Source organism: Girardinichthys multiradiatus, chromosome 14 (genome assembly GCF_021462225.1).
Source record: "Girardinichthys multiradiatus isolate DD_20200921_A chromosome 14, DD_fGirMul_XY1, whole genome shotgun sequence".
Taxonomy (NCBI): Eukaryota; Metazoa; Chordata; class Actinopteri; order Cyprinodontiformes; family Goodeidae; genus Girardinichthys; species Girardinichthys multiradiatus.
In genome coordinates, this window is record NC_061807.1 from 20,350,214 (window position 1) to 20,376,497 (window position 26,284).

At 38.9% G+C, this 26,284-nt stretch overlaps 1 protein-coding gene across 1 annotated transcript in view; it reads left to right on the plus strand.

Moving 5' to 3' along the window:
- The window catches only part of pcxb (pyruvate carboxylase b), a 424,891-nt gene that overhangs the window by 327,920 nt on the left and 70,687 nt on the right, over window positions 1–26,284 (plus strand). Inside the window, exons 13-15 of the mRNA XM_047386393.1 lie at window positions 3,324–3,468; window positions 3,942–4,031; window positions 16,007–16,228. Coding sequence (XP_047242349.1) covers window positions 3,324–3,468; window positions 3,942–4,031; window positions 16,007–16,228 — 457 coding nt within the window. The remainder of the gene's footprint in view (window positions 1–3,323; window positions 3,469–3,941; window positions 4,032–16,006; window positions 16,229–26,284) is intronic.

The window sequence follows — 26,284 nt, forward strand, 5'->3', positions numbered from 1 at the left end:
TTTGTATGGGAGAGAATAATGTAGGAGCTTTCACTCAGCTGACCAGTAGTGTACAGCAAGATGTGGGGGAGGGGCTGTGCTCTGTAATAACAGCCAGCGAAAACTCTGAGTCTTTCTCTGGTCTGTCATTAAAATAACTTTAAACCATAAAAAATGTTTGCACTTTTAAAGCAGTAATTCTTTAAGACTTTGGTGTACCTTGATACATATAAAAGTCCCACACCTAGATGCAAAAGGCCATATTAGGATTTAGTTGCATTGCTTAAATAAGGTACATTGAACATACAGGTCTGAACCTGCAACAGGTTGTGCCTGATTTCAGGTCAAATGTTGCAAATAAATCAGTATACTGTCGGTAGTTTTATATGTTGTGTAGGAACTACTGGCATGTTTGTTTTATTCATGCAAATCCATTGATTTTTCTAGCAAACCCTCCACTCTGATGGTGCTGCTACTATAATGAAATCATTGTGGCTTGTTTGTTGCTGACTGATCCTGCAGTTATTTCAGGTCACGGAAATGGCTTAAAAGTTCCTTTTGAATCCCACTTATCCTGTGGTGATTGTTTGAATCTGCTGCCTTACAGCTGATCTGTAATTCTCTTCATTCTCAAGTTATATGAGCTTAGAAGCTGCTTCTCATCCGACATCAGGCCGTTCCTCTGGGTCTTTCTTTATCGCTGAGCTGTGTGTATGAATGAAAAGGTTTTTGTTTTTTTTCAAAATGTCATTTCAGACTCTGACATGGATCATGGGCAAACTGTCAGAATTTATATTCCTTTAACTCCTTACTTTAGGATGTTAAAGACTTATTATGTAAAGCAGCTCCAATAATTACAAATCCTTCTACTCGGCTTGCTGGTTTTCTTTCTGTTAATCCCTTTGTTCCTTTTTTTTCTGTCACCCTCCTTTCTCTCTTTAACCTCAACTTTCAACCTCTAACAGCAATTAAGTGCAGTCTAACCACAACAATTAGAAGGCCTTACAGCAACAAATCAAGTAATGAGAAGAACAATTACTTATCTCTCCTCTTTTTTTCTCTCACTCACTCATTCTCTCTCTTTGTTAATTCAGATTTAAATTGGCTCAACGATTATTCTGCTGCAAACAGCCAACAAGAAATAAAATGTAATTCATTTCAACAGCTGGCTTTCTCTGTTCTGTTTTTTTTCTGCAGTAGTTGTCAGGATTAAAATGAGGTTGTGTGACGCTACGGTTTGTTTACCAATGTGTAGATGGAATATGCTTTGTTTGTCTGAACTTCAAATGAAGCATTCTTGTCTAATAAATGCATGTTTTCATATGGTTACAGTGCAAAAGAGAAGCATCATTATTTTCTGAAGTTGCTTTATACACAATGAGCTGTTGTTTGAGTTGATAGAACAAATACTTCCAATACATCTCTGTTTTTAATGGAAGAGATTCTGATTTATTTAGTTTTTTGTCATGATATGTTGTCAATAATCTCTTCTGCTTCAGAATGCTTTTTTTTGTGCTGATAATGTTGTATAAGCCAATAGTAATAAAGCGCACGGGCCTTTGTACGGTTGCTGTTTTGGCACATTTAATGTGTGATATATAAAAAAGAATGATGATTACATTATAAGCATCAAAATGAGTTTTTGTTATTAGGACCTACATTCTTGCTACAGTAGCTGCATCATGATTCAACAGTAGTGTTAAAAGCTGCTGCTTGGGTGTGAAACATTAGTAAACAACCTTGAAAGTTACAACATTTACCTAGCCTTTTTACCATGAATGCCTAACTATCCTTGAGCAGAAGCGTCATGACATAGTGTTTGTAGGACGAATATGCGACAAACACCTCAATGAAGTACACATTTACTATTTTAGAGAAACTAGGTGAAAAACAAATGATACTGACATTTCTAAACCATTTTTAGCAGTTTCAATTTGCAGTTAATGGTGTTGGTAAAGTTAGCTTTGCTAACTGGAACAGCAGTCTTCTTTGTCCTTTACCAGACAATATGTTTGACCTGCGAGACTGAGATATGTTATACTGAATAAAAATCATTCACTATAACAATAAAATTAATATTTTTACAAATGATTGTGACATATTTTCAACTGTTTAACAACTTTTATTAGTTTTTAGCATAGTTAGCTTCCCTAACTGTAAAAAATAGTCTCCTTTTTGTTTTCTTGATATTATTTTGAATGTCAGCAACGGAAATACCACCAAACAGATCAGTAAAGTAGAAGTACAATATTTTTGTGAAATGAAATCAATTACATATGATGGTGATATTTTGATGGTTTTTAACAACTTTCATTGACATTGAGCTAGCGTTGCTAATTTTAACAGCAGCTGCTGCTTGGGTGTGAAACATTAGTAATTTAAAGTCAACACATTCAGCTGCAAAATTGGTAACGTGTGAGTTGATTTTCTGTCATTCATGGTTATAAACTATTCAAACACCATATTTGTAGGTGAGAGATTTGGAGAGTATGCATCAAACACGTCAATGAAGTAGCTGTTTACTATTTTAGAGAAACTGAATCAAAAACATACCATTTCTAAATCGTTTACATCATTTTTTTATTTGAACAGTTAGCATGTGTGCATGAGAGATTGAGATATACCAAACAGCTAATTGTTTAGTGTAATGAGGTCAGTTATATACAAGGTGGAGATATTTTTTTTTAACTTTGAACTTTTATGCAATGCAAGTACAGTTGTCGCTCACTAACAGCAGTTTGTGTATTTTCCTGACCCTACATTTGTATTAAAAAAAAATTACAGCTTAATATTTTTGTGAAACACAATCAAGAACATATTACAGTGACTTTGAAGAAAAAAATGACCATCTCTTTTTGGCGATTAGAGCAGTTAGCATTGATGTTCTCTGTGTACACGAGGGGTTGGGAACTCACACCAATCGTCTCAATACAAAAAAGGAGATAAATTAGTGAAGCTAAAAAAAACATATTTTAGTGTGGTTAGCAAGATTAGCATTGCTAAATATGACTCGCTGTGTATATTCTAGGTTGAAAGTCTTGCTGCCTTCTTTCAGCAATAGGCTGGCAACAGTTCTAAATCCTTTACACTGCCTTTCAGATAATGGTTGAAAGCTCAAAAGCATAAAATAACATTTGTATTATCCAGTTAGCTTTCTTGTTGCTGCTCAAGATCCTTGTTGCTTGTTATAGTTGCTGAGTTTATTACTCTAACAGTCCTGTTTGGATGAATTGGTAACCTCTGCCTGATATCTGAATGAAAGAAATGATGAAATGGATTCAATCAGTTCCAGCTCTGATTAAAACCATTTTAACAGACTCCTTGTTGTCCTTTTGTTTTTGCAGACCAACATGCCATTCCTCCAGAATGTCTTGTCCAACAACCAGTTCCTGCACTCAACTGTGGACACCCAGTTCATTGACGAGAATCCAGAACTCTTCAACCTCAAACCCACTCAGAACCGAGCACAGAAACTGCTGCACTACCTCGGTCAGTGAGAGAATAATCACATGATGATCAAACAAGGACATTTTTTCTGATCTGTTTTAAATTTGATAGCATATTTGCTGTGTTTCTAGTTCAAACAGTCAAATTGCAAAGCTGAACCAGCAGAAATTAAAGGTTAAAACCTTAGCCAATGATTGCATTTATGGCTTCAGAAATGTGGGAGCTAAAGGAATGATTTTTTTTCCTACTTGTAGATTAAATATTTTCATTTTTTCCAACAAAAACTAAAACCTGATTTACAAAAACATATCAATGGTATAAATAGAAAGCCTTCCAGCAAGCCTTGGGTGGTAAGATAATTAAATATTTGTGCCGAATCCTTCTAACCCTACAAATGAAGGATTATGCCAAGAGGGACTGTAATATGGATTACTCTGCATTTTAGCTTGGCTTGTTTATTTTATGTGCATTGTATTAAACTGCATTTAAATAGTCTTTATTATTTTGGTATGCAGGACACGTGATGGTTAATGGACCAACCACACCTATTCCAGTCAAGGCAAAGCCGTCCTCCACAGACCCAGTTGTCCCAGCTGTTACCATGGGTATGTCAATCAGATTAATTTTCCCTTATAACCATGCATAGTTCATGTAATATATAAATAAAATGTGTTGCATAATATGATGATGTCACTGAATTACAAATTATTTTACAATAAATTATCCATAATTAATTAACTGAATTTTCACTGTAGAAGAAATGGATATGCTGTAAGTGAGGGTGAGGGGGTTTCATTTCCCAGAGGCCACCATGGCTAAAAAAATGTAAACATTTGTAGATCCACTTTGAATGAAAGTACCTACCAAAAGACAAATGGGCTCATTGAGCCGTCCAATAGCTGGAGGCAGAGAGAGGCCTTCCTGAACACCTCGGTTTAGCTCTCTGGGAGGGGAAGGGTTTAGCCCTTAGTGCTTTGCTGAGCTGTGATCACAGCTCTTTGTTCTCGCAGGCAGAAGTTCTCCTCTTTCCTTCCTGCTCTGCACTGCTGAGGTCTTGCAGAAAGAGCCGATGAGCTGACTGGGCTCCTTGAGCTTGTTGAGCTACTTTAAAAACTGTGGAGTGCAGCTCTGAGGTTGTTCTTCCCTCTTTCTAAAAGCCAACAATATCATAAAGAAGTTTTTAAAGTCATGCAAAGTTTAATGTACTAAAATTTACTTTTTTAGTGGTTAAGTGAACACTTGTGCAGGCTTTCTGAAGTTCTTTCAGTTTGTTCTTTGAAAAAACATAAAATAACACTAAAGAAAAATAGCTACAACAGAAAGAAAAAAATAAAACCAGTACAGATCTGACACAACACCTGAACTGTGGTAAATTTTCTAACTTTTAATGATTTTGGGTTCAAATTATGTTTGACTGCTTGTAAGTATCTAAGGATCCAGTGTAAAAATGGCAAACAAAAGAACAACTAAATCATAAATTATAGTTAGGGTCCTTCACATACTTTAACGTCTTCGTCAACGCATGCTGTTTGGACCTCACTTTATACCCACATACCTCAAGCTGCTTGCGTTGTTTTCTATCTTGCCGTGTATGTTGGCATATTAAAGACGCTTTAAGTGGGTCTAAACGCGAGGATCCACAAAATATATACATATAAATATGCATGCAAGAGACTGAGAATTTGCACAGAGCAGCTCAGAGTTTACGGTTTTAATTGAACCAAGTCTAAAACATATCTTGTTGACTTTTTGTAAACTTTTTTTAACTATGCTTGTTACTTGTTGGCACCTTTTGGGACAGTTGGTGTCACTAACGGTAACAGCTCTTTTGTATTTTGTAGGTATATACGTAACACACAAAGATACATGACGCCAAGCAGCTCAAAGTTTACGGTTTCAATGAAACTAAGTAAAAAACTGTCACAATCATATGATTTTTAAACTGCTCTTAAAAACTTTTATTAGTGATTGTGTGATTTTTTTGCAGCTAGCATTGCTAACAGTAACAACAGTCTGTATTGGGTAGACCTTGTCTAGGTCTTTCAGCAGGTTGCCAACGCTTCAAAAGCCCTCATCTACAATGGCACATTAGGGTCCAAAGACTAAAATAAAGCAGCTTTTGGTTATATAGTTTACAAGGCAAATACGCAACAATGTGAAAAGAGAAGACGCAAAGAACTGAAAGTAGGGACTTGAGGGATTTCTCACCAGGATATCAATGCATTTTTTGTGTCCTTTTGGTCCCTTAGAGAGGGATTGTTCTAACAAGGCAGACTTCAAATTTTCCCACACTCTTTCTTAAAACCAAGCATCAATGTTAGTTATTTTCTTCTTTTGTGAGTTGACACACACGTTTACATCTGCAGCGAGTCCTCGTGGACCTGAGTGGACGGGTACAGATGATGAAATTTCCATCACAGTCTTTGTGGTTGATATAGAGCAGACTTGTGGCCAGGTACTGGGGTGAAAATAGGTTAAAAAGCAGCCAAAATCCAAAACAAACCTCTTCAATAAGCATGAAGAACACTTTAAAACATTGAAAGAAAGTTTGACTCCCAAGTTAGACAACATGGCATTTATTTGTGATGATTTTCTTTGTTCATTTTAATGAGCTTTTTTTTTTTTATCCTTATTTTGCAATGTGCTATAAATTTAAACGTCTGCCCATTTTGAGCTGTATGAAACAATTTTTCTTATCTTTATTATGCTGGTTATTTTTAGTATTTAAAGCATATATTGCCTGTCTCACTTTTTGCAAGAGACACACACAGGAACAAATTAAAAACACTTGAACCGATATAGATACACAATGGACAAACACTTGTGGGAGAGAAGACAACTCATTAACAAGAGAAAGACCGGACTTTGTCTTTATAAGTTTATTCAAAGGCATACAGCGTTTGAAGACCCTGTCATTGAGCGAGTCAGTGAAGCAGAGCCCCGTACAGAATTTACAGACAGTATTTATACCAGCATCTCAACGTAAGAGTTTGGAAATATAGACCCCTCCCCGGGTCAGAGGTAACAAAGTTATTTATGAGGGCACCCGTCTACCATCCCTTGAGATACAACCCTTCAGGGAGTGTTAACCATAAACTCTCCTGATAATGAATTTAGAGCCCATCTCCTCTAAGTAACCAAACACAGAGGTCATAGGTGAGAGGGTGAAAAAGAAGGTCAGAGCATTAAAAGAATTTTCCACAACACTCTATCGTCAGCATTCATGCACAGACCCCCTGCTCACCTACTGTAAGCAGCTGATGAGGTAGTTGTATGCAGCACAGGCAGCGCACACAGGCATACCTAAAGCCTGGTAATGAGATTTGTAATATGCTTATATCCCTTCTTTCATTTGACGGAGGGATTGGGAGAAGAGAGGGATTAGGCCTGTATTATCACACTCTGTCTAGAGAGGCGTGGAGGGGAGAAAAGGACAGACATGGAAGGAGAAACAGGTTGTGATGGGAGAATCACAGGCTAGCTTTTAATCTCTGGAGGAAAAATGGTCTGGTGGAGATGGAAGCAGGAGTAGAGCTGTAATGGAGCAAGAGATGTACAGTAAAAACATATTCATACATTTTCTAGCTATTCTATCGAGTTACAACCATGCACGTTTGTGTTTTGTTTGTAGAGCTTCTATGTAACTAACACAAAATAGTGCGTAACTGTGAAGCAGAAGGTTCAGCTCCCCTGAGTACTTTGTAGAACTGCCTTCCACTTCAATTACCCTTCCAACAATTATGGGGGGCATGTCTTTTCTAGTTTTGACATCTACAAACGGATTTTTTTAGATAGTTCTGCTTTGCAATAAGCTCAAACCTAGATTGGATGTACAGTGTCTTTTCAAGTCTTGCTACAGATTCAAGGTTGTTGTCCTGCGGTAAGGTGAGGCTCCGCCCGAGTCTCAAGTGTTGTCCAGCCTCCAATATGTTTTCTTCCATCATCGCTCCAAATTTAGCTCCATCAATTCAGACCAGCTGCCCTGTCCCTGCTGATGAAACGGATGCCCGTAGCAAGATGCTGCCACTGCCATGTTTCATCGTCTGTAAAACCTAGTTTTGCATAAAAAATCAATTATTGTCTCATCTGACCAAAGCTCCTCCTTAGTTTGGTGTTTAGTTTATTACGATAAGAATTATAGTAGTCTACAGTAAAAACATAAATGGTAAATACAAAAAAACATAATAATAAAAAAAAATCTAAATTGACTTAAAAATTGGTTAAGGACGTAGTTTGCAAAAAGAAAGGATCATATTGTCATGTATTCCTCAGGTCATTATTCAGACAAGTTTATGCGTTCCTGAGTATGTTCCTGCAAAACATAAATCCCTAGGGGGACAACAATAAGGTTTTTCTATTATGATTATTATTATTAATATTATGGGTGCACAGATTGCAGGTTTCTGGTCAATCAGTCAACAGTTGTGTGAACCACACATGTGCAGACATGACCTGGCGGGTGGGTCGGTCAGTCAGCCCTCTCAGTCGGTGCACCCCTAATTATTATGTCTGTACAAAAGTAGAAGAAATGGAGAAAAATTACAAAAAATACACCTTTAACCCTCAGAGGAGAGGAGGAATAATTGCTTGTTTGTCCTGACGCATCCTGTTTCCTACTAAAGGTCCAATTATATTCTAATTAGGATTTGTGATCTGAAACCTTTCTTCTGTAGGCTGATCAATTATTACAATTATTCTCAGGGTTTATTTAATGGAGGACATCTACAGGTTACACCATCACCAGATGTCTCTAACCCTCCCAGTCAGTTTAGGATGGGGTTTGTGAAATAGTAAAAGGTTTTGAAGTGTGCTGATTTTACCTTTTTTTGTTATCTGCTTCTTTGTAGTTCTTGATCCTTTTTTCTTGCAGTCTTCAAACACTTTCTTTGGCTTTGTGCATTTTTTTTATTTTCTTTGGTTCAAACATTGTTGGAAATCTTAAAAAGGGGTCAGTTTCAGGGTTTGCTTCCTAAAGCCTGAGAACACGGATTCGTATTTACTTGAATTGTGTTTTTCTCTCTTAAACGCCTCCCATTGTGAGAAAAGGTTTTCACCAGCTCATACTTTAAAATTTCAGGTGAATTATTTAATCCTTGTTAATACAATGTAGAAAAAGAGCTTTCCTGTCTAACCTTTAGCTGTTTTTAACATGTGAAGGGCTAACTATTTAAATGCACCTGATTTTATTAAAGCAATAAGAGGAGGGAATAAAGTCACATGAGAAGTGAAGTGTGTGCAGAGTAACAGGGAGTGGGAGTCTTGGAGGCTTTCGATGGAAATGAGAGATGTTTATGTGCAAGTGGGTCAGTGGCCATGCACAGGGACCATGTGGGACTTGTATCTTTTTACCATTTGTTGTATTTTCGTAATACAACATATAAATTCACTCCAATGCTGATGTTTTCTGGAATACTGTCAAATGTAGAGTTCATTTCATGTGAAGACACTGCAGTCCCAGAGCATATGAGCCCTTTTCTACTTCATTGTACTGAGACAAAAGTGTCATAGAGGCACAAGTGGTGACACAGAAAGAAATTACATGAAAGAGAAATTATCATTCCTGCTCATATTCTCTGAGGACGCTGATATTCTTGATAAGTTTGTTGTAGCAGCAGGATGACTATGGAGCTCATCTAGCCTTTCTTTCTTTAGTCGGCTTATTAAGTATGGTAGAGTTTCCAGGGGTACAATCTCAAGAAAAATAGGCTGCCTCTTATACCGCTGTTGCTGTATGTGTATATCCTCCTTGAACTGGTTCAACATCATCTTCTTATACTGCTGACACTGCAGCATATATTTTTTGATCTCCAGCTACACCAAACTCCCACATTATTGAGGCCACAGCGAGAGCATCTCCACTCCTACAGTGTTGGAGAAGGGATGCATCTAAAAGTTGCAGGATAGTAGTTCTTGAGGACTGGAGTTGGGGACCCCTGAACTGATTGTTTGTACACTCCAAAGGAAGAATGAATCCATATGCTGATTCCAGCTTGTTGCCTTAGGTTATAGATGGTTTAAGATGCAGACGTGGAACATGTTGGGATCACACAGCGAGAACTGTGCGATGTCTATCGTGTTTGTTTTAAAATCTAAAACTGTAATGAACTGGAAATACCAGCAATTCTCATGGGAACTCCTGTATCGTCTTTGTTTCTCTCTGTGGATGCTTTTAGCAGTTATCTTGTGTTTCAGTGCTGTATGTGAGTGCTGAAAGCTCACTAGAAATGTTCATTCAGTGTTCAACCATTCCCCATCCTGGCTTTCCTCAGGGAGCAGATCCTGCCTTTTTTTCCCCGAAACACTCATAATGGATGGTATGTAGTTCACCTCTGTCTCGGTTCATCCATTTGCTCTACATTGCTTAAAGAAAACATCTGTATTTGCTGCTAGTGCGCTGTGGTCAGCATAGGTCTGGCTGTCTTGTTCAGTCAAGAATATCTAACAACTATTGGCCTGATTTACTAAAATCCCAAATAAAGATCACTAAATTGCATGTGCAAATAGTGGACGTGTGGGGTGACCTACTAAGATTGCTTGTGCAAATAACAGGTGCAGACTGCCCTATATAAATCAGATTTTTGCTTGTGCCCACTGACTGTCATCAGGCACAGTTTGGACACAATTATTTAATGCAACATGAATGTGCTTTGTGTTACGTTAAAAAAAAAGACCTAACATTTTTTTTCATTATTTCAAAACTGTTTTTATAAGTTGTCCACTGTGACTGTTCTTCTTAAATGGAGAATCTTCATCAGATGTCCGACAATCCCCGCAGCAGTCCTCAAATCAGCTTAGATCAGAAAACACCTCAGCAGAGCCCCGAAGGCGTCCCGATTGTTATAACCTTAATCGGGAGTTGCTGCAGCAACAAAGAACTCAAACTGATGGTTTACCGGCCATAGCACAGGAGGTGAAAGCTATGGCCTTTGGGCCGTCATTACCCACACAAGGCAGCTGGTCAGTGCTGTGTCGGGGCTGACAACGCCGTAGGGCACAGTTGGGAGATTATTTAGCGGCAGTGGTGCCTCAACTGAGCCGCCGGTGTTGTGCCACAAACAGTGTTGCTTGGCTTAACTCATAACGGTTGCAGCCTAAAATGCAGCCAATCAGTATTAACAATAAAAACGACAAATTGGTCTTCAGCAGAGGTTTGTCTCCCTTTTAATTATTAAAGGGGACTTTAATTCTTTTAACTTGCTAAACAGCGATTACAGCATCCAGTTTGCCTATAAAGGATTTAATCCACCTTTAAAATTACTTCTTCCCTATTAATTATATTATCCACATCACAGTACACTGGGTCCTTTGCATGATGTGCAATTACAGTTACACAAGCTATGCATGCTTCTACGGTGAATGGTCAGGTTTTGGCAGACTATTGTATTTGGCACTAACCGCAATGGTGCACTGGAATGATCTGGACTCCAGAATCTTTGTTTTATCATAGGAGATATGGCATGGCTTCCATTTGTGATTGGCTCCAAATCAGACCTTAGGTGGTCTTGCTGCTCGTAATTGGCATTGCTGGATAGACAATATGTCTCTACTATTTTTATATCTGACAGTCCAAATCCATTTCAACTTCGATAAATCGCATTGCAGGTGGCAAGTAATTAGATTTGCATATCATCCTCTCAGTATCTTGCACATTCTGATGATCAGCATATGTTCTGCATATTTTGCTCATTTGACAGACTACCAACTCCAAATGTAACAATGGTCATTATGGCCAAACATTTAGATTATAGTTTCATCAGGCTACATGGCATTACTTCCGAAATTTAGGTCAGTTTCCAGGGCACATATGCAACCTATTTATCTGGCTTTTTATGTTGCTTTAAGAGTAATGGCTTATTCCTCTCTGAGTGGCCTTTAAGTCCATGTCAGAAAATAGCTCATTTCACTGTAGATAGTGACACTCTTACCAGCTTCAGCCATTATCTTCTCAAGATCTTGCGCTTTTGTTCTGGAGTTGTTTTGAATAATTTTACACCAAACACTTAGGATCTCCTTCCTGATGAGTATGTCCGAACATTAACCTCCATTTACTTTTTTGAACTGATGAATGTGGCATCTTCAGGGTCTGGAAATTGCACCTAACGAGACATCTAGTTCTAGTCCTGATACCTTGGCTGATTCTTTTCATTTGTTGTTTGAATGTTGAACTTTTCTCACTAAACTTTTAGTTGCTGATATTAGCTTTGTAAGATAATGTTCAGATAAACTTGTAAAAAGGCAGTATTGGTTAGTATCAATATATTATACACGTTTATATTTTATTACCAGCTGAAAGCAGAAAAAAGATAAAGAAAATTTATTTCATCTTAACACTAAAAACTAAAAATATTTTAAAGAGTGAAGATGGACCTAACACTCCTATAACGATTAAAATATGGCTGCCAAATATTTTGAGGTGAATAGTAAATAATATTATGGCAAGTCATCTTAAATAGGTTTGAAACAAATTAAGCTCAAAGCTCCAAATTAAGTGCGATCATAACTTTAAGCTGCGAAGTTCCTTGCTTACGTAGAAGTTCAATGTATAATATGCAAAAAAAAAAAAAAAAAAAGTGTGAAAGAAGTTTGAGTAGGGCTTAAAATCAGCTTCCAGAAACATCTGGCAGTTTTTGATATTTTTGAGCTGAGTTGCAGAAAGAATCCCCTTCGGAAGCAGCTCAGTTCTTGTGAGACTTGCAAGAATCAGTCCTGACTGGTGTGATCCATCTTGCAAGCCTTCAGACTTTCCGCTTTAGGCCAAAACACAAAAGGTCCGACTTATCACCTCTCTAGCGAGAGTCACTGCTGGGCTTTAGGGGTTTAAATGAACAACAATACTCCATCATATGCAGCCTACCACTGCGTGACCAAACACCGGTTTCAAAAATATTATCAAATGAATAACCTGACTCCCCTGTTTATGCATGTACAGTTCTTGAGTTAAAATTAGGATTTTTTTTTTTTTACATTAATTACTGACCAGGTGCAGTGTATTTAAAACTTACAAAAATCATTTTTCTAATGTGCATGCAGTGTTTAATCCCCAGGAACTATCCTATTTTAGTGGGCTTGGAACGGTTAAAATGTTTGGTATTTCTGGAGTGTGGATAAAATGGAAAAAAAAGGATGAAATGCCTCAAACCCAAAAAACGAGAAATTATCCACACATCAACAACAGATAATCCACTATTTACAGTTTAAAAAACCTTAATGACACTGTACGTAACAAGTATAAGAAAGAGAGATTGCAGGCAAACTTGGCATTGTGAGAGTCGGGGCTTAACACTGGCATGATTTGTGTTTAATAAATGGGAACATATTGCTGATTTCAAAATGCTTTATATTTCTGGGGGGAAAAAACGGTTTAAATACTTACTCTGAATATAAATATTGAGTCGAATCTTAACTAGACACTAAAATAAAGGGTTATTGTGATCTTTTGCATCATTTAGAGACTAAACTACAAGTTATCCACTATAATTGCCTGTTAAGTGTTAATTTTGCTTTAGTTCTAACAAAAATTCCTGCGAAACAGAGAAAAATTGCTCTGAAAGATCTAAATTGGTGCAAGCAAATGTACTCAAACTTTACTTTTTTGTTGTATGACTTTTCATTAAGTGGCTGTGTAAAAACATCAGGGAGCAGACGTTGCAGGGAAAGGTTTTGGTAGTCTTCTGTCAGCTGGATGACCAGCAACAGGTGGGGGAGGGACCCACTGTTACTCTAGGCTTCATACAGCTGGAAGCTGCTCACTCTGGCACTTTCTCTAGTTTCTCTTGTCAGTCTCTGGGTGCAAAGGTAATAACACAAAGAACAAAACAATACACATCCATATCTCTTAAAAAATACAAAGGATATTCACCACTAGCTAGATAACAGTCAATCCAAAAGCAAATGCAGAACTCAAGGCAAGCACCAAAAACAATCACAATGACAATGTTAACTTTCCTCTCCATTAAAATTGACCTAAACTTGAGGGATTGGCGAGAAGTAAACAACTCAGAGTAATTAGCTGGACTTCCTTAGATACATTTTTACCTATTAAAATTTGATCAACTGACTTTAATTGCTCTGTATTATTGGAGCTAACCCAATAATGTGTGGGGCCTTCAGCAAAATGTGATTTTAGGCCCATTACCACTTGACCTTATTTATCAAATAAACCTCAGTAAGTAAATAAAAATAAGACTATTTCTTTGACTTCTTTGACTCCAGTAGTGTCTGGAGTGAAATAGTTCAGTGGAGACTGAAAGGAAGGACTAACAATTTATTTATTTTTTTGCGGTTGCACTGAGCATAAAATGTGATTCTGGCACAGACACAGGCAGCTAAATTTATTACTTGGCAACAATAAATTATGACTCTGAACATAACTACACTGCCTGGCCAAAAAAAAAGTGTCACCTAACTAAGCAAATAGGTACGAACCTCCCATTGGATAATTACTACAGGGGTGATTATGTTTCATCTGGCAACAAGTTATTTAACCCCAACTGGTGCAATGAGTTGCTTCTCATTTCTAAAACAACCATGTCCAAAGACACACCCCGTGGTCGTGGAAAAGATGTCAGTCTGTTTCAGACAAGTCAAACCATTGGCATGCATCAAACAGAGAAAACATCTAAGGAGATTGCAGAAACTACCAAAATTGGGTGAAGAACTGTCCAACGTATTATTAAAAACTGGAAGCATAGTGGGGACTCATCGTCTTTGAGGAAGAAATGTGGCTGGAAAAAAATCATGAATGATCGTGATCGACGATCACTTAAACGTTTGGTGAAATCAGATCTAAGAAGAACAACAGTAGACCTCCGGGCTCTGTTTAATAATGAAAGTAAGAGCATTTCCACACGCACAATGCGAAGGGAACTCAAGGGATTGGGACTGAACAGCTATGTAGCCTTAAGAAAACCACTAATCAGTGAGGCTAACTGGACAAAAAGGCTTTAATTTGCTAGGGAGCATAAAGATTGGACTCTGGAGCAATGGAAGGTCATATGGTCTGATGAGTCCAGATTTACCCTGTTCCAGAGTGATGGGTGCATCAGGGTAAGAAGAGAGGCAGGGGAAGTGATGCACCCATCATGCCTAGTGCCTACTGTACCAGCCTGTGGGGACAGTGCTATGATCTGGGGTTGCTGCAGGTGGTCAGGTCTGGGTTCAGCAACAGTATGTGTTCAAAGAATGAGGTCAGCTGACTACCTGAATATACTGAATTACCAGGTTATTCCATCAATGGATTTTTTCTTCCCTGATGGAACGGGGATATTCCAAGATGATGGATTCATCGGGCTTGAATTGTCAGTATATTTAAAAACAATTTAATTCTGTGATGTGTAATTTAACTGTTTTGTTTAATTAAAACAAAATTGCAAAGGAAAACCAATTTAGGAATCCCTTTACTCAGCAGATGGCAGGATGAGCTGTTTTTAGTCTTAAACTCTTTTAAGGAAGTGCTTTGGAGTTCTATCAGGTTGTCTTAGCAGGCATTTTTAGAGCTGCAGGGTGAAGCTTCACCAGCCTTCAGACCTGTGAGGAATGTCAAGGGCAGAAGGATGGAATGACATTGGAGAGATGGAGCATTAAAATATATGCAAAGAAACTGGGTAGGAGGGAAGTGTGAGGTTTTCAATGTAAATTAGGCTGTATGTTTATATGTAAGTGGGTCAGTTGTAAAGAACAGCAACCACATGGGACTTGTATCTTTTTACTGCTTCCTTGTTCTTGGCATCACATGAGGACAGATTAACTGAAATGTTGACTGATTTCCAGAAAACAGTCACAAGCAGAGGACATTGTAAGCAGTCTCTCTCCAGTCCCAACACACCACCTCATATAGTCTGTAACAGATGACACTGGCAGCAAAAAGCAGTTTAGCTGAAAATAGTCTTGATTTCAAGAACAAGGCTGCACAAAGGTGACAGATTTTGGTAATAAAATATTTGTTTGCTGCAGTCTTTGTTTGACACAGATGCTGATGAGTTTGCATGTCTGTCTGTTTGCTTCTGAGCTCATCCAGCCTGTGTGTGAAGCCTCTGTTGAATGTGGATAAACATACTATACTAAGCTCATTTACACCAAAGATGATTTGTTTTCACTGACAGGCAGGTGGATGACCTCTAAACAGGCAGCTATCACCTCATTATCTGATCTAATTGATTGATGATGGTACACACCAGAAACGCTGAATCCAAATTCAGATTCCAAGATGGTCAGCCATCTTGATGTAGTAGGAGGCTGTTCTTTACAGTTTGATAATTATACTCAAATTAGTTTGTTGATAATCTTACTAATATTATCTTTTCAATTGTACCTTAATATTCTGGTAAATCTAAGTAGTCTTCTCAGATAAATCTATTGAGCTTCTGTTCTACTTTTATATGTATGGTTTTATAGCAGGGACACTAATCTTAATGTAAGATATTAGATTATCAGTTAGTGAGCAATAAGAACAAAGTTTCATTATTTTAACAGTAGCTGTTTATAAACTGGTCTTATATTAACGAACACGCTCCTTCTGTCCCCTGCTTTCCTCTCCTCATTAACCTCAGTTCTTCCCCTGTTTTGTTCTGTTTGCTTTCAGGCGACCCACCTGTGGGTTTTCGTGATGTCCTGCTGCGCGACGGCCCCGAGGGGTTCGCCAAGGCTGTCCGAGCCCACCAGGGTCTGCTACTAATGGACACAACATTCAGGGACGCCCACCAGTCGCTTCTGGCGACAAGGGTCCGGACTCACGACCTGAAGAAGATCTCGCCGTTCGTCAGCCACAACTTCAGCAGCCTTTTTAGCCTGGAGAACTGGGGAGGTGAGCTCATTTCTGTTCAATTTACAGATGGAAAGATCGGCTGTAATAGCAGGTTTCCACCTCCCTGTTTCAGCTACTATAACCATTGTTTCATTCCATCAGGTTAATACATTAATTACACACATTGGCCATAAAAACCCAGATCCATTTTATTTATAAATTACATTAAGAAATGTGTTTAACCAAAGCGCTGTGCGGTATTAAAACAGATCAAACCAAGACATAAATAATAAAAGACTAAAAAGCGATGAAAGCATAAAGTTTTCTGTATGAACATAGAACCTTCTGTCCTGGAGGTAAGAACAAGACCAGCCTAATGCTCCAAACAGGAAATAAGAAACACTGTGTTGAACGGTATCAAATGCTGCCGTTAGGTCTAAAAGTACCAAAATTACAAAGTCCAGAAGCAGTTGCTATCATTAAAAACCCTCCACAATGCTGATTTGGTGCTATGTAGATGTTTAATAGCAGACTGGAAAACCTGCAAAATCCAGTTTCTGCTCAGAAAGTCACTTTATCGGATAAAAACAATTTTTTTTGTTTTTTTAGCTGTATTTTTGAAAGAAACAGAAGTTTTGAGATCGGTCTATAGTTTAAGTACACAGAGGGGTTGAGCCTAGGTTTTTTTTTTTTCAGTGGGTTTACCCCAGCATGCTTGAAAACATTGAGAATAGCTCCTTAAGTAATGCTGCTGCTGTTCTTTTATGTTTATGAAAGGACAAATTGAGCTGCAGGTTCTTTGGTAGAGGCAGCAGCTTTGAATCCAACAGAAAATAAATGAAAAACAAAATTATCCCCATTTATGCATCAAAGCACATCCCAATCATATTTTAAAGATGTTGAAATTATGATTTAAATAATCCACAATTTTTATTTGATTCTTAAATATTATGACAATTCTGTTTAGAAACCCACTGTGTTTATAACAAACTTTTTGTTTGGAACAAAAAGTTCTGAACCAGAACGCCAAATTCAGAGGGTTAAGGTCCCAGCTCTACCAGCGAGGTCAGAAGACACAGTTCATTCGGTCCAGATTAAACATCAAGAAACATGTTCTCTTAGCCCAACTGCATTGTAGTTCTTAGCAATTGTTTTACCAGGTAGCTGCAGCAACCAATATAGTATCTCTTTCACTTTTCTTTAATTGTAAACATCATAGTAAAGGTCGGAAGCACTCCTTTCGTTAAGGAAAACTGAGATTTTTTAGATCATTTAAAAATGCTGAAAACCATTAGAGTTCATCAAAAAAAAAAAAGCCAGTTTTGGTCCCAGATCAACTGATCGGTGCATCAGTAATTACTGGCCTTCTATTGAGTCCTTTTAGCTGCTTTTACCTACAAAGTACAATACCAAAAAAAATGAAACACAGAGGTGAAAAAATATGTCAGAACATAATGTGAATAATCAGTGGCTTCATTGATGAATAAGTGCAGGTCTATTTTACATGAGCTGTGAAAATCTCGTCATTGGAAAGCTCCTTCAGTTTTATTCTTCCAACTCCAAAAGGTCTCTTCAGAGTTTCTACAAAGAAAATGATTATACCTTTTCCCTGCCTTTACTCATTGCAGAAATTCACTTGTCAATAAAACTTCAGAAGGCATGAACAATCCAATCATGTCTGAGCAGAAGATGCAATTACTCTGAAATTGAACAGAAGGAAAATATGTGCATCACGTTTGACCTCTTTATTTGTAACATGAGTTTGGGTTGCTCTTAGTGCGTTTGGAAAAGGACGTTTTTCTCCAGTTCGAACTCCTGATCATTAGGGACAAGACTTCAGGTTCAAACATTAAATGCTCACTTATTGTAAAATACTCAAAGGAGTTGCTCTTTTATTCTTTTGAGGGCTTTAAGGGAAGCACGAGCTGAGCAGCAGCCTTTGTTGTTTCAGCTTTTTATGTCTGTGCTTGACTCATCGTTAGATGCCTGATGAACAAATGGAGGTTTAAAAAAAAAAAAGAAAGACCTTAAAATGCTTTGAGAGAATTTAATTCGTCTTGGCAGCAGATCATCATGCACCAATTAGAGGATAAGCAATTCATCAGTTATTTCAGAGAGCACTTTCAGTGTAGTTATTTAGAATATAATAGAATAGAAATAACATTTTATTCTTCATCAGTGGGGAAATTCAGGTGTACCAGCAGCGAAGTGGCAGGCAAATTAAAGCGTGCACAGTAACACAAAGGTAAAAATATTATAACAAAGTAAAGGAAAAATTTACAACACAAGTAAAAATATATGTATTGTACAGTTATTTGAAAAATGGCATACTAAGATTCAAACTAGATTTTAACTGATAAGGGTTTTGGAAATGGTAAAAAAAACCTTTTAGGGTTAAATTTGGCTTAAATGCTTCCTTTTTACGACCAACCCAAAAAGGTTGATATAAATTCTCTTAAGCTGTGTAAAAGCAGTTAGAATGGTCATTTACTTGGCAGGAAATGACTTAATATCTGCTAGGAGAGTCTCATCGACAAGTGTCTCAGTATATTTTGTAAACTAATCCTGAACGGTAGAATTGATTTGATTAAGGTAAATGAATATCTTTTAGAGTTTTCCATCTCTTTCGGGAAACTACTTCCAAGTTTTCAGCAGAGGCTGCACAAGATGTAGTTTCCCATTATTTTGAATAAGGTATAACACAGCCAGATAGCTCTGTGAAGATCCTGGATCTGTAATGCTTTTTCTCTGGCTGTGTGCTCAGCGGGATGGAGGGATCGCTATGGCTTCTAAAAGCAGTGGTAAATCTCCCACTGACCGAGGCACAGTCGGTGGGGTTTATTTCACTGATAAAAGGACACAGACTGAGCCATTTAGCGGTTTTATTCCCCTAATGTTTTTGTCTGAGCTTGGGTTGCTCTACAAACAAGAAACGACTGGAGATGATGTGTGAACATTGTTGTTCTAATTTTCTAAGCCAGTCTCAATGTAGGCTTTTTCTACTGCAGAAAATCTGAATTTAAAAATTTGGTAGATGGACTTACCTTGACAATTTTCACTCATATTAAAAGTCTAAAAGTCAGTGGTGGGAACCGATCCGATGGTAGTAGAGCTGGCCTGCCGGTAGACAGTTTATATTACAAATCCCAGAATGCTTTGCTGGTGCGTTGGCGTGTCCCTTAGGATCCACAAGCCCCCCCATCGTCTGTTGACGTTCATTAGCGACCTCATGCTACTATCAAGCACAGCAGTCCACCTGTCCCAATAATAGCCAAACGAAGGTGAAAACAGAAGCTTTCTAGATGGGTGGAAGGCAGGGTGTCCGTTGGAGAAGATGTAAAGCACAGGCCTGTTTGTCTGTGTGCGTTGCCAATGTAGCTGAAACCAAAGAGAATAACATTTCTTTCAATAAATGTCAAGGTTGGCCCGCAACTTTGTCCAAGTCTTTACTTTGGCCCAATGTGTTTTGAGTTTGACACCCCTGTTCTAGTGGGTCCCAATGTTCCCAGGCCAGAAGGCAGTTCCTCAGGGAGTTCTGCTCCAGTTTATCCTGCCAGTGGGATGTGCCAGGAAACCATTCACACAGAGGTCTTCAGGAGGCATTCTGATCACATACCTGAACCACCTCAACTGATTCATTTCACAGCAGAAAAGCAAATGATCTGTGTGTGTGAAAGATTTAAAGAGACTCAAACCATCAGAAGTGCATTTAATAACCCTGGCTACTTCCTGCTAGGGTCAAACTCCATACTGATACTAAGAAAAGTACTTTAAACTATTTACGATAATGCAGCTACATTTTTTTTTAAAAGACTCGGTTCTTGCTGTTTTAAAGAAAAAAATATATGTTACAATATTACAGTATAACTTCCTTAATAGGGCAAAACCAATAAGTAGGAAACAATCATTCCCCCTCCGTAGGATGCAATATCTGCTAGGAAATAATATTTCAAGTACCATGCACCAACACTGCATGCCAGTAATCAATTTGGCCAGTTTAATGGTCTCTAACTGCCTTTGATTCACACAAGAGTTGTATATTTTTAATGGGCGAGATGCTGAAGCTCACAGAAAATGATGGAGAAATTGTAATGATGGGAAGCGGCAATATAAACATACTGGTCCTTCTCAAAATATTAGCATATTGTGATAAAGTTCATTATTTTCCATAATGTCATGATGAAAATTTAACATTCATATATTTTAGATTCATTGCACACTAACTGAAATATTTCAGGTCTTTTATTGTCTTAATATGGATGATTTTGGCATACAGCTCATGAAAACCCAAAATTCCTATCTCACAAAATTAGCATATCATTAAAAGGGTCTCTAAACGAGCTATGAACCTAATCATCTGAATCAACGAGTTAACTCTAAACACCTGCAAAAGATTCCTGAGGCCTTTAAAACTCCCAGCCTGGTTCATCACTCAAAACCCCAATCATGGGTAAGACTGCCGACCTGACTGCTGTCCAGAAGGCCACTATTGACACCCTCAAGCAAGAGGGTAAGACACAGAAAGAAATTTCTGTACGAATAGGCTGTTCCCAGAGTGCTGTATCAAGGCACCTCAGTGGGAAGTCTGTGGGAAGGAAAAGGTGTGGCAGATAACGCTGCACAACGAGAAGAGGTGACCGGACCCTGAGGAAGATTGTGGAGAAGGGCCGATTCCAGACCTTGGGGGACCTGCGGAAGCAGTGGACTGAGTCTGGAGTAGAAACATCCAGAGCCACAGTGCACAGGCGTGTGCAGGAAATGGGCTACAGGTGCCGCATTCCCCAGACCTGGGCTACAGAGAAGCAGCACTGGACTGTTGCTCAGTGGTCCAAAGTACTTTTTTTCAGATGAAAGCAAATTCTGCATGTCATTCAGAAATCAAGGTGCCGGAGACTGGAGGAAGACTGGGGAGAACGAAATGCCAAAATGCCAGAAGTCCAGTGTCAAGTACCCACAGTCAGTGATGGTCTGGGGTGATGTGTCAGCTGCTGGTGTTGGTCCACTGTGTTTTATCAAGGGCAGGGTCAATGCAGCTAGCTATCAGGAGATTTTGGAGCACTTCATGCTTCCATCTGCTGAAAAGCTTTATGGAGATGAAGATTTCATTTTTCAGCACGACCTGGCACCTGCTCACAGTGCCAAAACCACTGGTAAATGGTTTACTGACCATGGTATCACTGTGCTCAATTGGCCTGCCAACTCTCCTGACCTGAACCCCATAGAGAATCTGTGGGATATTGTGAAGAGAACGTTGAGAGACTCAAGACCCAACACTCTGGATGAGCTAAAGGCCGCTATCGAAGCATCCTGGGCCTCCATAAGACCTCAGCAGTGCCACAGACTGATTGCCTCCATGCCACGCCGCATTGAAGCAGTCATTTCTGCCAAAGGATTCCCGACCAAGTATTGAGTGCATAACTGTACATGATTATTTGAAGGTTGACGTTTTTTGTATTAATAAACACTTTTCTTTTATTGGTCGGATGAAATATGCTAATTTTGTGAGATAGGAATTTTGGGTTTTCATGAGCTGTATGCCAAAATCATCCGTATTAAGACAATAAAAGACCTGAAATATTTCAGTTAGTGTGCAATGAATCTAAAATAAATGAATGTTAAATTTTCATCATGACATTATGGAAAATAATGAACTTTATCACAATATGCTAATATTTTGAGAAGGACCTGTATTTACATGTTTTCCTGAAATCTTGCAGCCGGACGTGGTTTTTACTTAGGTGGTACTTGTTAAAAAAAGCTTGTGGCTCGCTTTCCCCAGACCCTGTAGAAGATGTGTGATCGCTTGATGTTTTAAACTCACTCTTCAGTCCCCCTTTGTAAAAACTGGATCTATCTCCCTCATCTGGTGCTCTGCAGGTGCTTTTCTGGACCTTCTTGTGCCATCAAAAAGGCATGTCAACCACATCAGCCCAACAGTCTCAAGAACCTTCAGCCTCTCAGGAAGAACCCTGTTTACTACTAGTACCCAACAGCCGGGGTGTTCGGCCTCAACTTTACTGAACTTTTAACCAAGCATTAATAGGATGTGCTAAAATAAAAATAAAATTCCAATCCATGGAATCACACCCCTATAGCACTCGGGCTTTAAAGGATTTCACCTAATAATTAGCAGACTGTGGTGTTAATGAGAGCAATTGCAGCAGTTGAGGTTAGGAGCACAAAGTGCACATTAATCTAGTGAGTTCCTGCATCCAGCAATGATAAAAGACCGAGTAAATGGTAAATGCATCTTACTTTGTCTCAAAGTCTTTCAAAAAGTGCTCATGTCTGAACTGTGCTGGGTGTCTGGTTTCAAATCTTTTGTCAGTGAAATCTCTTGAAGTTTAAACAGGCTGTCATCTATTTGAGGAAGTCTGAAAAACCGGATATACAGGTCCTTCTCAAAATATTAGCATATTGTGATAAAGTTCATTATTTTCCATAATGTCATGATGAAAATTTAACATTCATATATTTTAGATTCATTGCACACTAACTGAAATATTTCAGGTGTTTTATTGTCTTAATACGGATGATTTTGGCATACAGCTCATGAAAACCCAAAATTCCTATCTCACAAAATTAGCATATTTCATCCGACCAATAAAAAAAAAGTGTTTTTAATACAAAAAACGTCAACCTTCAAATAATCATGTACAGTTATGCACTCAATACTTGGTCGGGAATCCTTTGGCAGAAATGACTGCTTCAATGCGGCGTGGCATGGAGGCCTGTGGCACTGCCCAGGTCTTATGGAGGCCCAGGATGCTTCGATAGCGGCCTTTAGCTCATCCAGAGTGTTGGGTCTTGAGTCTCTCAACGTTCTCTTCACAATATCCCACAGATTCTCTATGGGGTTCAGGTCCGGAGAGTTGGCAGGCCAATTGAGCACAGTGATACCATGGTCAGTAAACCATTTACCAGTGGTTTTGACACTGTGAGCAGGTGCCAGGTCATGCTGAAAAATTAAATCTTCATCTCCATAAAGCTTTTCAGCAGATGGAAGCATGAAGTGCTCCAAAATCTCCTGATAGCTAGCTGCATTGACCCTTCCCTTGATAAAACACAGTGGACCAACACCAGCAGCTGACACGGCACCCCAGACCATCACTGACTGTGGGTACTTGACACTGGACTTCTGGCATTTTGGCATTTCCTTCTCCCCAGTCTTCCTCCAGACTCTGGCACCTTGATTTCCGAATGACATGCAGAATTTGCTTTCATCGGAAAGAAGTACTTTGGACCACTGAGCAACAGTCCAGTGCTGCTTCTCTGTAGCCCAGGTCAGGCGCTTCTGCCGCTGTTTCTGGTTCAAAAGTGGCTTGACCTGGGGAATGCGGCACCTGTAGCCCATTTCCTGCACACGCCTGTGCACGGTGGCTCTGGATGTTTCTACTCCAGACTCAGACCACTGCTTCCGCAGGTCCCCCAAGGTCTGGAATCGGCCCTTCTCCACAATCTTCCTCAGGGTCCGGTCACCTCTTCTCGTTGTGCAGCGTTTTCTGCCACACTTTTTCCTTCCCACAGACTTCCCACTGAGGTGCCTTGATACAGCACTCTGGGAACAGCCTATTCGTTCAGAAATTTCTTTCTGTGTCTTACCCTCTTGCTTGAGGGTGTCAATAGTGGCCTTCTGGACAGCAGTCAGGTCGGCAGTCTTACCCATGATTGGGGTTTTGAGTGATGAACCAGGCTGGGAGTTTTAAAGGCCTCAGGAATCTTTTGCAGGTGTTTAGAGTTAACTCGTTGATTCAGATGATTAGGTTCATAGCTCGTTTAGAGACCCTTTTAATGATATGCTAATTTTGTGAGATAGGAATTTTGGGTTTTCATGAGCTGTATGCCAAAATCATCCGTATTAAGACAATAAAAGACCTGAAATATTTCAGTTAGTGTGCAATGAATCTAAAATATATGAATGTTAAATTTTCATCATGACATTATGGAAAATAATGAACTTTATCACAATATGCTAATATTTTGAGAAGGACCAGTATATATCCACCTACATGCAGAAGTGCATCGCTGATTATAGATATAAGATGAGGATGGTAAAATACTCTAACATGATAGTTCGGCAAAGGGCTGATATGAGCCTTGGCACATCCCACTCATTTGTTCTGCTGTGTTACAACAAATATAAGAGGAATGAAGAAAGTCTCTTGAGACATTGTTCCTTCGTAGTACTTCAACAGTAGAATCTACTATAGCTGTTACATGGACTAATCCATGATAAATCTTTCTGTAATAGTTTTTTAGTTTAACATTTTATGTATTTAAAGAAATGTTTTTCCTTCCCGGTTTAATTTTGTGTTTAAAAGCATTTAGAGCAGAGTTATAAATCTTCCAACATACAGGTGTTGGACAATGAAACTGAAACACCTGGTTTTATACCACAATAATTTATTAGTATGGTGTAGGGCCTCCTTTTGTGGCCAATACAGCGTCACTTCGTCTTGGGAATGACATATACAAGTCCTGCACAGTGGTCAGAGGGATTTTAAGCCATTCTTCTTGCAGGATAGTGGCCAAGTCACTACATGATACTGGTGGAGGAAAACGTTTCCTGACTCGCTCCTCCAAAACACCCCAAAGTGGCTCAATAATATTTAGATCTGGTGACTGTGCAGGCCATGGGAGATGTTCAACTTCACTTTCATGTTCATCAAACCAATCTTTCATCAGTCTTGCTGTGTGTATTGGTGCATTGTCATCCTGATACACGGCACTGCCTTCAGGATACAATGTTTGAACCATTGGATGCACATGGTCCTCAAGAATGGTTCGGTAGTCCTTGGCAGTGACGCGCCAATCTACCACAAGTATTGGGCCAAGGGAATACCATGATATGGCAGCCCAAACCATCACTGATCCACCCCCATGCTTCACTCTGGGCATGCAACAGTCTGGGTGGTACGTTTCTTTGGGGCTTCTCCACACCGTAACTCTCCTGGATGTGGGGAAAACAGTAAAGGTGGACTCATCAGAGAACAATACATGTTTCACATTGTCCACAGCCCAAGATTTGCGCTCCTTGCACCATTGAAACCAACGTTTGGCATTGGCATGAGTGACCAAAGGTTTGGCTATAGCAGTCCGGCCGTGTATATTGACCCTGTGGAGCTCCTGACGGACAGTTCTGGTGGAAACAGGAGAGTTGAGGTGCACATTTAATGCTGCCGTGATTTGGGCAGCCGTGGTTTTGTGTTTTTTGGATACAATCCGGGTTAGCACCCGAACATCCCTTTCAGACAGCTTCCTCTTGCGTCCACAGTTAATCCTGTTGGATGTGGTTCGTCCTTCTTGGTGGTATGCTGACATTACCCTGGATACCGTGGCTCTTGATACATCACAAAGACTTGCTGTCTTGGTCACAGATGTGCCAGCCAGACGTGCACCAACAATTTGTCCTCTTTTGAACTCTGGTATGTCACCCATAATGTTGTGTACATTTCAATATTTTGAGCTAAACTGTGCTCTTACCCTGCTAATTGAACCTTCACACTCTGCTCTTACTGGTGCAATGTGCAATCAATGAAGACTGGCTACCAGGCTGGTCCAATTTAGCCATGAAACCTCCCACACTAAAATGACAGGTGTTTCAGTTTCATTGTCCAAACCCTGTAATTTCTTAATAAAAAATTAAATGTACACTTTGCTTTTCTTGCAGATGTAAAGGCTCTGATGTAGAAAAAAGTTAGTCAGAATTTTACATTAGGATTAATATTCTAATATGGATTTCTAAATTAACTTTGAGTATTTTCCAAGTCTGAATAAGGTCTGAAAACCATTATTTTCAGACTTTATTCCCTGCTCTATTCTTTAAAAGATGAAAACATCTTTGAAAGAAGAACTAAATTGCTTGAACAGAGGCGTTTTTTTTCTTAAATTATGTTCACATTGTGCACCATTTTGAAACCAGGTTAAAGTCTGAAAATGTGTCTTAGAGAGACTATTATCAGCATGTCAAAGCCATTTATCAGAAAGGACATGAATCCTCTCCTAAGATGAATTCACCCGCTTAAAAGCTGAATAAAAGTGAGAGAAGAATTTTTGGAAGGACGATAAAAAAAAAAAAGAAAACAGTTTTTGGATCGTTGAAGGACAATTGATGTC